General features: G+C 40.1%; 2 protein-coding genes across 7 annotated transcripts in view; both read right to left on the bottom strand.

Annotated features, from left to right (window-relative positions):
* The window catches only part of dpr10 (defective proboscis extension response 10), a 48,021-nt gene that overhangs the window by 15,766 nt on the left and 18,004 nt on the right, over positions 1-14,251 (bottom strand). The window lies entirely within an intron of this gene.
* On the bottom strand, positions 7,622-8,679 carry LOC108614347 (antigen 5 like allergen Cul n 1). The gene is made up of 3 exons (XM_018008439.2): positions 8,507-8,679; positions 8,049-8,446; positions 7,622-7,984 (listed from the first exon to the last, which is right to left on the bottom strand). The coding sequence occupies exons 1-3, from the start codon at positions 8,648-8,650 to the stop codon at positions 7,720-7,722; spliced, it is 807 nt and encodes a 268-aa protein (XP_017863928.1). The 5' UTR covers positions 8,651-8,679; the 3' UTR covers positions 7,622-7,719.

The raw sequence follows: 14,251 nt of genomic DNA, 5'->3' as shown, positions 1-14,251 counted from the left end.
TTTTTTTCTTGCAGCGTCTACTTGATTCGCTTTTTGTATGTCTAATGAAACTTATCATCCAGTTGGCTCATGCACCACATTTTAGTCCTTTTCGATCATGTACTACATGTGAGACAATGTAGTGATGGCGGAGTTAGCAGAAGAGTAGAGATATTTCTGTTTGCTCAATGAACTCTTGCCTGCCATTGTTTTGCTTACTAGTTCAGTTATGCTATATGTATTCGCTTTTACCACTAAGTGTTGCCGAATTGTGCAAGCAATGAAGCATTTGGAAAAGGTTGGCATATCAAAGTATCGAGTGCTAAGCTGACTTCAACTGAAATTGAAGTTTTAATATGTTTGTAATACTTAAATATAATTATTTGCAGCGGAAGCAATTACCGATTGGCAAGTAGAGTTTAACTTATGCAATATTACTCGACTGACTTTGCACTGTTTAATTTGTCAATATATATGTCAAGTAGGGTAAAAATCAATACGCAAAACATTTCCAGGAACTTGAAGCCTAATAGAATATGCATAATTACCAATACAAGGGCCGCACGCATTGTCTGTGAGCCGCTGGGGATGTCGATGACCAGAGCTCGCTGATTGTTAAGTGCATGCAACAGAGCTGGTCACAACAGCACGACAGCATGTGAATAATGTGCAGTGGCAACGAACGGAAACGGAAGTGAATGTTGAGGGCAGCCAAGCAGCGTTCCGCCTCCACGTTGAGTTTGCAGCGCTGTCGCGGCGCTTGCAGTGCGCTTCATCGCATGTCGAGCTTTAAAGCGAAAATTTCCCTAATTTTGTTGTCCTCCTTTTGGCGGTGATGTTTATTAATGTACTTTTCTTGTCGTGTTATTATTTGAAGCAATTACAATGGCAGTCATGGCATCTGGGGGCGGGCCTGCGACAGCCCCGAAGCACCAAAAACACAAATTCGCATCGAGCAACAACTATAAAATTTATACTAATTAGAATTCAATATTTGCGCCTCGCGTCACAACGCGCGCTGCCAGAACAATCACAATCGATTAAATTTAATTTTCAGACTAAATAAAATGCCAATACAACAATAATTACGAAGCGCAAATAATTATTTCACATTTAATACCAGTGCGGAAATGATATTGTAAATAAATATTGATATACGATTAGAGCACATGTCAACGTGTCCAATGCCCGCAATAAATTCGACATGGATGAGACAATTATCCGAAATATTTGAAACATCGACGAAGCACAGAAAATTTGTAAGCGCAAAGCTAAAAATTTGCATGCACCGCATTTCAAAATGAAATATTTGAACGCGACCGACTGCGGGATACTCTTTCATGATCCACGCACCAATAGACGAATCATTTCATTTATGGGTCTATCTATCTATCTGAGAAATAAGTCAAGTCAAGTGATTCACCTAAAAAGCTGCGAAGTTTTAGAATATGCACCCTTCGGAACAAGGAAGGAGCCTCGTTTGATAAGTGAATATTTCCCATGGCCAAGCTTGATAATTTAATTAATTAATTCAGCACGAAAAAAAATTGAAGATATTGATTCTACACAAAAGTGCAGAGAAAAAATGTTATATTTGTTTGAACATTGTCGAATCAAAAAACAAGAAACAAAAAAAGGAAAGCCAAGTAGTTCAAAGGAAATTTCAATTACTTTCCATTTTCCATTATTTGGATTCCACTGAATTAATATTCTACATATTGACCCAATGACCAATCCATTCAATACTTTCGCATTCATATTTGCCAGGAGGTCCGCTTGCCAAACTCTATCAAGATGACCAGAACGAATTTGAGAGGATATATGTATCCATACCAAATAATTTTAATTGGAGATTATCAGAATACATCAATCGCTATCTAATGCAATTGCTATTGCATTTCTCAGTTTGCTACGTCCTCACCATTGTCTCGCATCCAGATACCCAGCGAGTAGATATTTTTAATATCAAGTGAATTACTCTGCAGGCAGACAGTCCGACGGACGGACAACGAGACTCCATTGTACAAAATACTCTTTTCTCTTCGCGAAAAAACATGATTTTAGCTTGCGCAAATATGCTAGAAATTTGAATTGGAAACTGCTCTGTGGAAAATTTGTTGATTGCCTTTACAATCATAAATATGCACAAGCATTGAACGCGGGCACTGAAGTAGAAACTTCAAACACTGGCTTAATTACATTTTTCGCTGGCCAACATGCAATAACTGGCTTAAATGTTGCTATACCAATAATCAGCGCTTTAAGCTTGATTCTCGATCTATTAATATTTGCTGGAGATTTTATTTTTAGCTTCGGCCTGAGTTGCTCTAAATCAGGTGGATGTCAGACTCCCACTGATTAGGATAATTTCAACCGTGTTTTCGCACAACCTTTTCACAATTTTGTGGCCATTGCCACTAGAGGAGGGTACGAGAGGGGGGGAGAGTGAGATATACGTAGGCAAAGAGGAAAATAGTCCAGCGAGATGAAAGCGTCAAGTATTTTCTGTTTGATGTTGTGCGGTGGCGGAAATTGCAAAATTGTAAAGCGCCACTTTCCGGCCATTTGGCGCTGTGCAGGCCCACAGATTGGTAGTCAATCAGCCCCATCAGTGGTCCGCGCTTGTTCATATGTGTGTGTGTGTGTGTGTGTGGGAGTGTATACAATTTCGAGTGAGATTTGTGTGCGAGGGTATGTGTGTGTTTGTGTGTTTGTGCCTGCTGTGCATCCACTGACCAGGCGTTAATTGAATTATGTTTGCCGCACAATTGGCGCTGCAAGCGCTCGTAAAACAAAAACAGATGAAATGAATCACACAGAGAGCGAATCAAACATGAAAGGGGCCTTCGGCATGTGAAATCGATGCGAGTCCAATTTAAAGCTGTTGAAGACCTGACTCCGAGCACTAAATTATTATAAGCCCCGGGCCAGAAGACTCTCGCATATGAATTGTTCAAAGAGTGAATTGATAAATTCGTGTTAATTGAAAATATCAAAAATAAATCGATATTAATTAGGCAATTCAAATCGAAAAGCTTTTTAATTGAAGTATTTATAAATTCTCTCGGCCTCCCACGAAAAATATTTCTATTTTACACACACACACATATTTATGTACGTATGTGCACTCGATTGCTGAGCTTTAAATGCCTAATCAATTATTTCTTTAAGCCACATTTCAAATGTGTATATATTTTATACGCTTGACCTGTTTTTTGGCTTAGCTTGATTAATGAGTTGTTGCATACGTTTAAACTTAAAGCATATACTAAAAAGCTTTTTCGCCAAGTTCAGGCAATTCGACATTAAAACTCACACACTGCCACAGAATAGACTTTTTAATTAATGCGTCATAATTAACTGCCATAATTGGAATTGACCCCTTACTATTCACAATATTTGTGTTCCCTCTGCATTTTGTATTATTATTTTTAATACTTTTGGAGTGGGCAGGTCGACGTCATGAGAATATATACCTATTGTAGCCAGTGAATCGAGATTCGAGTCGCCCCCGCATGAATGTTTTATTCATTTGCTCAGTGGCGGGCTGTGTACACAGCTCATTACGAACAATCAAATATCAATAGGAACGGCTGAAATTACACGGCCCGTGGCACAACGCAGCGCCTCAGCGTGGGCCCGCGGAGTGCACGGCCCACAGCAGAAACTAAGAGTCAGCTGGAGTGCCAAATATATATGAAGCAGTAAAACTTAATTTGCTGTTTATGCCAGAGCCTAATGACAACTGTCGACAGCCAAATGGCGAGTGGCGGTCAGGGCCTGGGGTTTGTCTTGGCGCCAGCTCCGCTGAGGATTTAAGGATTAATAAGCCAACTTTGGGCGGCGCTAATGAACTGTGCGCTAAGACCCCAGAAATGAACTGACGAACTGCAAATGAGCGGACGACGAGCGAAGAGCGACTGGACGCACAACGGGTCGTATGTGTGATAGCCAGCTTAGGCGACCATTTGACATTTTCCGCACGCATACAGATCCTTGATATACACACAAATACAGAAATACAGAGTACAGCCACAGAATAGAGAGAAAATTGTTTGGGCAAATAAACGCAACATTTGCGTTGATTGCCAAATGCCGTCGGCTGTTGTCGGACTATGATCCAGCTGCATATAAAATATAATGAAGAAAAATAACTTAAAGCGACGCTGCCATAAAATAAATGAGGCAGCAACGGCAAGTTTTGTGGCTCAAATGGCATGTTTGTGGACAACACATGCTAACATGTGTGGAGCTGATAGGTATCCTGATGTCCTCGGGTGGGGCGCAAGATTTCTTGGTAATTTGCATTGCCAGAAAGTTGTGGGCCTCAGTTGGAAGGCTTGCCAATCCTTTTTGCTGATCGGGGGCTTGCCGAAAGTTTTATTTGGCTTATTTATGATGGCCTCTCTGACATTCGCATGGGCGGCCAAAAAACATTTGCGGGCACTTTAATGTCGCAGCATTGAGCCATGATAAATCAAAGCCCCTTACGGCCTTTATTGGACTTGTTTGGGAATTTGTTTACGATATGGCCGCCGGAGCAAATGTCATCAAATGCTATTTGTATTTTTAGCGCATATTTCATAAATCAAAACTTTTGTTGTCTTCCCAAATTCTTGGGCAACTTTTGATTGCCTTTTTAGACATTTGTCGACATGTTCCCTTTGTTCATTTCGCATAGCTGACCAAATAGTTAAAATATACATACATCGTCGCTGGCTCAAAAGTTATGAGAGCCCACTTGTCATGCCTCTGCGTGTATTTGTGTCGGCCTGTCCGACTTCTAATTAAATAAATTTTCATTTAGCCTGTTGACACATCTGACTGCTCATTAAACATTTAAATAGCGTTGATTTGGTCCATACTAAATCATAAGCGCTTTGTTCTCATCTCCGTGCACGCTTCTGTAATTTATGCTTGTTTCGATCTCATATTATATCAGACTAACTTGTTTAAACTCGACCACATTTCCCGCAGCAGAAAGCCAAAATAAATCCAATGCCATATTCCGTCGGCTATAATTCGCGCATTAATTTCTATTTTACGACCAGGCCCGATCCAAAGGCCCCAACAAAATATGTCAACAATAAAAAGTGAGAGGCGTCGAGGGACCCCAATTTAAAATATATAAATTTAGTCTCACTTGCGCATTAGCTGTTCATATACGCAAGCCATTTGCCTAATGACGACTGTGAAATATTTGGGAGAAATATACATATATGCATGTTAAAACATTTTGGTTTATTTATACATAATAAATTCATGTGCGAAAAAATACATATATCAATTAAAATATACTTATAATCAAATACAATGATACAAATTATAAATAAAGCAAGACCTTAGAAATTAGAGCATACCCTGCACTCGATTCAATCTACATCTCAATTGTGCCTCTAGGCAGCCATTGAATTTTCATAAAATTGTTTTACCCGAATCTCCGAGATGAAATAAACTCAAGGTAAGTAAACGAGCAGTCGGACGACACCGACTGCGTGATACACTGCCTGGTATGATATTTAATGTACTTATATGTATGTTTATTCATAGGAATATATATCTCTCTAGTCCTCTAGTCATAATAATGCTCATTTCACTTCACATCCCCAGTTAATGTGTTTATATAATTTTTAATTAATATGAAGAGTCTATACTAACATTCATGGGTAGAAACCTTTCACTACCCATGCATGCAAGTTATATTTAATTGAAAGACAGCACTGGTTAATTTGTGTCTAACTCTAGCATTGGTAAATTCTCTTATCGATATATATCGTGTGCTTACAGATGATATTATATATATGAATAATAATATAAATATTAATAATAATAATATAAATATTAATAATAATAATAAAAAGAAAAAGTTTTCAATAAATATTTTTACTAAACTAATTTTAATAGTACATAAATAAAAGTATATTTTTAATTTTTTAATAAATAAAGTGCCTCTAATATACAAAATGCTTCAAGAGTTCCTAAACACCAGCATTCACTTTGCAGTAGGGCCAACACGCTTAGGGCCTATTATATCTGATTTTATTTTATAGTCCCCCACCTAATATTGCTCTCTGTGCAGAGTATTTGGCAGTTGTTGCCAGGTGAGTTTAGCCTTTCAGTTGCTTTTACGACATAATGCGTCTAATAAAATATGTTGACTGCGCTTTTACATGAATTTAATGAGCATCAGGAGCGTAAATTATATTTGCCAAATGAGCAACTCGAACTTAACAACATAATTAACAATGAGTGTGCATAATTTTATGAAATGCACTAACAACTAATTTATGCATACATCGGGTGAACTGCTCCCGGTGTGCGTACGTAGCCCTGCTCGGACTGTAGTCACCTGGCCAAGTCCGGGATTCTGTTTAATTGGGGCGTATTTTATGTAGCCGTCATTTGGGCGACTATTAATTATCTGTAAATGTGACAATGGCAGAATGGAATCACTTTTTGAGAGCTCTTCGCTTGGCTAAAGTTGTTTTGTTTTGGTTTCTTTGCGCTGTTGTCGTCGTTTCTGTTGTTGTTTTTGTTGTTTTTAATGATCCTAAGATTTGACGACATAACGGCATATTAAACGCAGAAGAACGCAGCAGAATGCTTGCTAACGATGTACACTAAAAATAAAGCAAAGCAAAGCAAAGCAAAGCAAAGCAGAGCAGAGCAAAATACGAACGAAAAAATTGCCCCAGCCAGGCCAGGGCAACATTATTAATAGGCACTTAAAACTGCGTGGGGGTAGGCTAGAGCAGAGCGCTGCAAGTGATGGGCGTGGCGCGCGACAAAGGACGGACGCGGCAGCAGATTACGAGCCGCGGAACGTTGATGAAGACACGTTTTTACATTGCGTATATTGACGTTAAAATTAGATGCCAACTTGTCGACGACGCTTCGTTGGCAGAGTCTCAGCCTCAGAAACAACGCGTATCATATTTTAGCTGATGCTCAAAATGATGATGATAATGGAACGATGGGATGATGCCTGGGCCTTCATATATGCCCTACATGTATGCCTGTATGCTAGTTGCTGCATGTGGTGATGAGCTGGCCCCACCCCGCGCACCCCTGCTCCCCTGCACCCACCACTGAAGGTGGCTGTCATAAATGCGATGATATATGGTTGCCTCACGCTCCGACGCACAAATCAACATGTTAAATAGACCTGGCTAGTGTTGCATGATATTTTTAAGCAGGTATTGTTATACCAAAGAGATAATGTAGAAAAATATCGCAAAATTTGTAACACACGAAGGGCAACATATTCGACGCGGCCTGGTTGGATTTTCCATGTGACTTGCTGTATTATGTGCCTCCTTCTTTCAATATGTTCATTACCTTGGCCATAGTTCATAATATCTTCGCTTAAAGTGCCCCAGATTAAATATGCTACAGAGTAAAGTTGATTTCAGAAGCCTTGCAAAAGCCACAAATAATTTCAAGGGAAATATATATAATATATATAAAATTATATATAAATATATATAAAAACAAACTTTGAGCTGAATTACAGTTTTTAATATGCATTAGTTTTCTGATGCTGTTGGCTCTGCTGAAATTCTATTGTTTAGTAACACATTCAATAAACATTCAAGCCCCCCTTTTAATTGAGCCCAGATGCATGAGTAAATATAATTGGCAGTTGAGCTAAAACGTTTTACGTTGAGTTTATTGTGCCGGCACTCTATAGCTGGCTGGACTGTATGCATATAAATATACCATAATTGGCTGATATGAATATTACTTATTTCCCCACATGTTGGGCTCCACTGTCTCGACCTCCCGGTAGAGCTCGCCCGCCTTGCACAGAGCCGGATAGACTCTGTCATAGCCGCCTTGGCAGTTGAGGCTCTTCACCCTATAAATGGCATGCTCGGGCATGAAATTGCTGGCGTAGTTACAGGTCATTAGGAAGTTATCCACAGGTCCCTTGCTGAATCTGATGGCCGCGCAACCCACGTGTGTGTTGTTGTCGCGCGCCATCACCGCAAAGTTACGCACGGGGCTGTCGAGAGGGGAGAGAGGGGGCGGATAGAGAAAGAAATTTCCGTGGAATTGCATTTACGCACTCGCTAAGCTTGGATTCCTTGGGAAAGTAGTCCACTCGCTGCTGTGTGATGTTCTTGTACTGATCCCACCAGCTATCGATGGTTGAGTTGACCAGCTGCTCATTGCTGATATCGGTTCTGTTGATGACAGCCAGGGCCACGTTTTGGCCGGAATTGCGGAACTCCAGAGTGTTGTGGCACGCATCGTAGTGCTTCGCACACTGCTTAACATTCAACGTTGCTAGCAGCTCCAGTTCCTCGTTCCACTGCATCGTGGCCATTTTCTCGGGACCTCTCAGGCCCTCCAGCTTGCCGGAGGCTAGCAAATTGCGTGCCTGGTTGTGCTGGTTGAGAATGATGGCCTGGTACTCGGTAATATTCAGAAGCTTGGCTGTCGGTGGACAGGTCTTGGACAGCTCCTGATGGAATGGACGTGAGATCAGCTAGTGGGGCCGTGAGGCCACTGAGGCAATACTTACGCCATTGTTCTTGCAGCCAATATGCCGCCTCAGAGAGGGGCACAGGCCTGGCTGGCAGTAGTTCTTAGCTGCATCCTGGCAGTCCACCTGCTGCAGAATCACCAGTGAGACTATGGCCAACAGATGCTTGGTGTAATGCGGCATGTTACTTGGCTTGTGCTGAGTGCTCGATGTGGGACTGCGGCTTTTATAGTTGATTTTGGCCACTTAGCCAGCTCAAGCGCTGGTGCCTCCACAACTGTTTTTGGCCAGAACAACTGTTGCTAATCAGTTTACTACGGCTTACTCATGCCAATGCGGCTTGGCTAATTATTCAGCACACAGCAGACACCTACACACACACAGACACAACACTCGCACACTCAAACTGCATTGGTTCAAATGTCATGCAAATAAATCCAACTTCTGTTCAGGAGCTATCAATGCCAAAGGCATCCAAAGTGCCTCAGTGAACAGCTTGCCGCCTCGACTTGCCACACTTGACACTTACGGAAAAAAAGAGACAAAGAAGTAGAAAAACTACAGAATAACAGCAGAGTGGAAAGGGTAAAGATAGATGAGTGCTGAAATGTCAACACAAAATTTCTTTTCATGCTGCAATTTAAGCCGTAAACAGAACACAGAATGTTTTCTGAATCTCTGCTGCAATTCATGAAAAGACAAAAAGCAAAACGAAGCAAAAAGAAAATGATAGAAAAACGCAATGGTCGAAAGAGAAATGGAAACACCGCCCTGCCAGGCCTTGCCCTTGCCGCTCGCTTTCTACCTCAATTGAAATAGTTTTTCCTGTCGCCAAGCGCCGGACGGACATTCTTCTCCTGCACTTTTTCACTTTCATTAAATGGCACCAAGCTTTTTCAAGTTGGCCGACATACAGCAAAAAAAGAAGAATTACGCCAACTTATCCAACGAGCCAGTTGCAATTGATAAAAAATTTTACATTCAATAGCTTTTTTATTCACATTTTATTTGTTAAATTTACCATTATATAATATTGAATATCACTTTCGTTTTCATTTTTTATTTTATTTTTTTGTGCTTTAATAATGAGTAATATAAAAAGTCATTTTGAGTTGATACAATAAATTTATACCTCATTTGCACTTTACAATTCTTTAAAGTAGAGAAATTTAAAGAATGGTTTCCAATAAATAATTTGATTAAATTTTACAAAATTATATTAATAATTTGTCAAAATAACAATTTCAATTTAGGCTAGAATTATTACATTGTAAATAACTTTTGTAGTTAATTGATATATATGTAATGGAATTTTTAAGGAGAGTATGCTCCCTAGCAATGGAAAAGTCTGAGCTTTATAACCTCAGCAATAGACGCACTCTATTTCAGGGATGAAAATATTCAGAAGAATAGAAGTCAATACTAAACTAATTACCATCTATCATCATCGTATTCAATCTAAATATTAATACTATAAAATATATGTATCATTAATTAATCGTTGAACCAATTGTCAGCTGATGCGTTATGGCTAATTTTTCGAGGTGAACTTAATGATTCACACAAGATTATTGATTTCAATTGGACAGAATCATCTTCAGCGCCGATGCTCATTCGGCTCAGTGGGTTCATAAACAAACACACATTTTCGTGTTGGTCGGACGACAACCTCTACGTGTTGCATTCGGATAATATATTCCGCGCATTGGAGACAACATTCTCTTCTCTTCTCTTCTTCTTTTTTGTACCAATGAAAAGCGCCTTCTTAATGTCAATTGACGTCGAAAATTAAGTTCAATGTCCGGACTTCTGCAAGCGAGCCCGCGAAGGTCATGCCATAGAAATTGAGGCCCATTCATGGCGTGATCAAATGTCCTTTGATGTGAATAAATAATTTTGTAGACGCTTCAAATGGCATTTTATTAAATTCCTAATAACATATGAGTGCCCATTATGTGTATATTTATTTGGAATATATATACAATTTAAACAACAATTTCACTCTCCAATAAAGAGACAACTTTTAAAAGTATCCGTCTATAGAAAGATTTTATAATTTAGTCAAAGAGCATGCAACTGTGCTGTTTATATCAAAGAAAAAATCAACATGAATTGTGTGCAAATTAATTTACAACTGTAAACAAGATCTGAAGACGTTGAGCTAGCCATTTAATTTGTTACCAAGCGAGCGAGGGAAATCAACAAAAGAGCAGAAGCAAGAGCAGCAAAGTAAGTCACAACAATGAACAATTTTCGCAGATTATTTTTTTATGAGTGCAATAAAACGCGGAGCTGACAAAAAGTATAATAAATAAATTAAATAAAAGCCTGTAGTTTTCCTAGTCTAATAACGGAAGCTATTATTATTATTTTTTGCTGACGCCAATTAAATTTGAAGCTTTATGGTCGTGCAGCAAATAAAATAAAATGAAAGAACAGGTAAAAAGAAGGAAGCCGAGTGCACCTGGCTGTAGCCGACTGCACTCTACACTGTTCGCGATTCTTAAGCAGAATTCAGCTCGGTATTGAGGATGTTTCAGAGAGAAACTGAAATTCTGATTCGTTGTACGGGCAATATCGTAGCTGACCAAATCTGCTTTAAGATCATCAGATGGAAATTAAATCAGAGTTGTGAAAACTTCTCACTTGGGGATAGATAATGCAATTTTCCCTGGAAACTTTTGTGCACGTTAAAGCAGAACGAAAGGGAGACAAGAAAAGCTTCGCCTTACACTCGCTTTTCGCTTAATTGGATTTGCTCTGGCACCCATTCCTGGCTAATAATTGCAGTTTGTAATTATTTTTACAGGGATTAAACGCTGCAGCAGACAGCAGCTTAAATGTATCCCGTGAACTAAAACTCTGCTGCTCTCTGGTCTCTTCTCTTAGTCCGCTTTTACTACTCTTGAGTCTCCTTCGAATGTCAATTCTCATTTAAAGCATTGTTCGCATGCTTAAATTGTGAAATAAACAGACATTTCTTCTGCATGCTCCTAGGTCTGACAACATTCGCATTCGCCTATATCCATATATGTGTGTATGTGTGTGCACACACTGGTGAACTTTTACACTTGGGGTTAAAATCAATTTCATTTAATTTCCTCAAAAATCAGCAACGCGTTGCCAGTAACGTCCTTCGACTTTGGTTTTCTTTTGATTGGCGGCAATTGGCACCATGCTTAGCATACGCACACTTATGCATATCATATATATATATATGTATGTACATCTATATGTTTGTTTGTGCGTGAGAGTGTGTGTGTGTGCCAAAGCGGAAATTGAAATTCTCACACATTCAGCTACACACACACACACATACGCAGACACATGCTGCAGTAGAGTTTTGAATTTGTTGAATCCTTGCCTCACTCCCATTTTTAGACTGTGCGCTTCCATTGCTTCCATTGCCATATGCAGCATTTATTTGCATATTTAAGGGTAAAATTTAAATGTTATGCATGTAAGAGGCAGTCAGGCGTAAATACTGTGTACGGGAGTGACAAAGTACGAATGAATGTGTGCGTGTGAGAGAGAATCACATTTGGTTGTCAATAAAACAATGACAATGTCGCAATCGTGAATGGCGTTTCTTCAGCTTCACGCGCCATACGCTTCGCTCCTGTCACTTCAAATGCTCAACTCAATTCGTTTTGTCACGTCCACGTCACATCGAAGAGTCAAGCAGCTGGGAAGCTGCCTGACTTCAGTTTATGTCACGCATTATTAACACACGCCTCGTAGCCCCGTTGACAGAGCTGCAGCAGCCAACCGCAAGACCAGAGACATGTGCAACGCGGCGTATGCGCAATGCCGAATGCCAGTCGAACCCAACTCAGCAGTGCCTCTGACTGGCAGTCAGTGGCTGCCAAGACTTTGGTTACAAGTGCCACTGCCAGTGCCAGTGCCACTGCGACTGCGACTGCGGCTTCAACTGCGGGGCCGTGAGCTGATTGCAAATCGTATTGCAATCCCAATATCATCCATTCCTACTGCTTGTGGGCCGCCCACATTTATGGGCAGCGCGTGGCGCCAGCCAGTTTCCCTTATTCCCAGTGGGTAATTCAGTTCGGCCAGCAAGACAGCAACACATGTGTATGTATGTATGTATGTGTGAATATATATGTATATTGCATGTATGCTATATTGAATGAAAGGAACTTTAAATCCTAAGTATAAAATGAAATTATGAGCAACTTTTAATTACCTTATCTCAAATCAAAACTTAAATATGCATAAATATTTAAAAATTATGCACTTTAATGTTAACTATTAAGTTCATCAATGGCACAATCGATGGTGTCAACTGATCGATCGAGTTCGATGATGATAAGTCATCAGACTTAGTCTGTAGCTGAAGCTGACACATTAGTGTACTCGAGGGTTTCAAATTTAACTGCAGATCATATGAAATGAATTATTCAAAATTGAAAATATTTTAAAATACGTGTGTCTAAAGGGTTTTACAAAATCAAAGCAATCAGTATTTAGTTAACATAAGTTATAGGTAATAGCTGTATTATTATTCTAAATTTATTTATCTTTTCTCATTCCTTAAAAGCGAATTGATGGTCTATCTATACTCAATAGTTATGTTAAATCAATGAATGAAGCCATTGATAGTATCGTACAATCATCGTTGGGAGAAACCCGTCGAAGAGAACAACCATCGATGATTTTTCAGCTCTCCTACGTGACTCAATTTATAGAGCATTGAGTGTTCGGTATACTGGGGGCAAATGTGGATTCTTGTTTTGTTGTTTACATTTTTAACTCTGCCAAGGCTGAGATTTGTTTGCCGTTGTGCGACGCTGAGGAGCTGGGAACAAAATATTGTGCTCGCCGTTCCTTTTACCTTATTTATTTCGCATTGTCGTCCGCCTGCGCTTATGCAATGCTTTTTGGCACGTTCAGCAATGCTTGAAGCGCGCAGTGAATGCTCATGTGTGTGGGTGTGTGTGTGTGCGTGTGTGTGAGCTATGCAGCACTTGCACTAATGAAAACTCTTGTGGCTGTGGCAACGTGAATGCTGAAAATGGCATTTAACAGCTCAAAGGCACGCAGCAGCAGTGGCCAAGGGGCTGCAGATAAAACCAAGACCAAGTCCAAATAGAAGAGAAATTGTCTGAATCAAATGCTTAGAAATCTTCACATGTACTTATACACACATACAGCTGGTTCTTCTTGACTGACCAACTGGCCGACTGAGAGAAACTAGAATAAGTGCATTTTCCACTCTGGTTAGCCATCGTCCGTTCTCAGTAGTGCGAAACTTTTCCTGAAAGTTTTCTTTCGACTTTCATATAATTAGCCTCGAGCTCAATATTTGCTCAGGGCAAACGTGATCAATTTGCCGCGATAGTCAGTCGGCCCTATTAAATACATAAAGTTAAATACGTTCTCTATAAAGACCAATATTTGCCTCGCAAATCAAGTCACAGTCAGATAAGATGTCGACCGACTTTTCCAAATGTAAATGACATTATCTACCTGAGACAATGCGCACACGCAGGGGCTTTGCCTGAACAATTTGTTGTCGCTTGTGGCATGTGACCAGACACCACATTGTCCGCACTACCTTGCTGCTGTCAGCTGTGGCGCAGACTTCGTCAGCGTCTCCATTGGTGGCCACGCTCGGTACGCACAGCACCTAGGAATACAGACAGTCGACGGCGACCGCCTCAGACACGCATCGTGGCATATGCTTTGGCTTCATCTACAGCTCATTGGTGTCGTCATACCGACAGTCGCCCCACACACACATACACACACACACACACACACACA

Source organism: Drosophila arizonae, chromosome 4, assembly GCF_054131065.1.
Source record: "Drosophila arizonae isolate 15081-1271.41 chromosome 4, UAZ_ARI_1.0, whole genome shotgun sequence".
Lineage (NCBI taxonomy): Eukaryota > Metazoa > Arthropoda > Insecta > Diptera > Drosophilidae > Drosophila > Drosophila arizonae.
The sequence above is the reverse complement of the archived record's forward strand: the minus strand, read 5'-3'. Positions and strand labels throughout refer to the sequence as shown.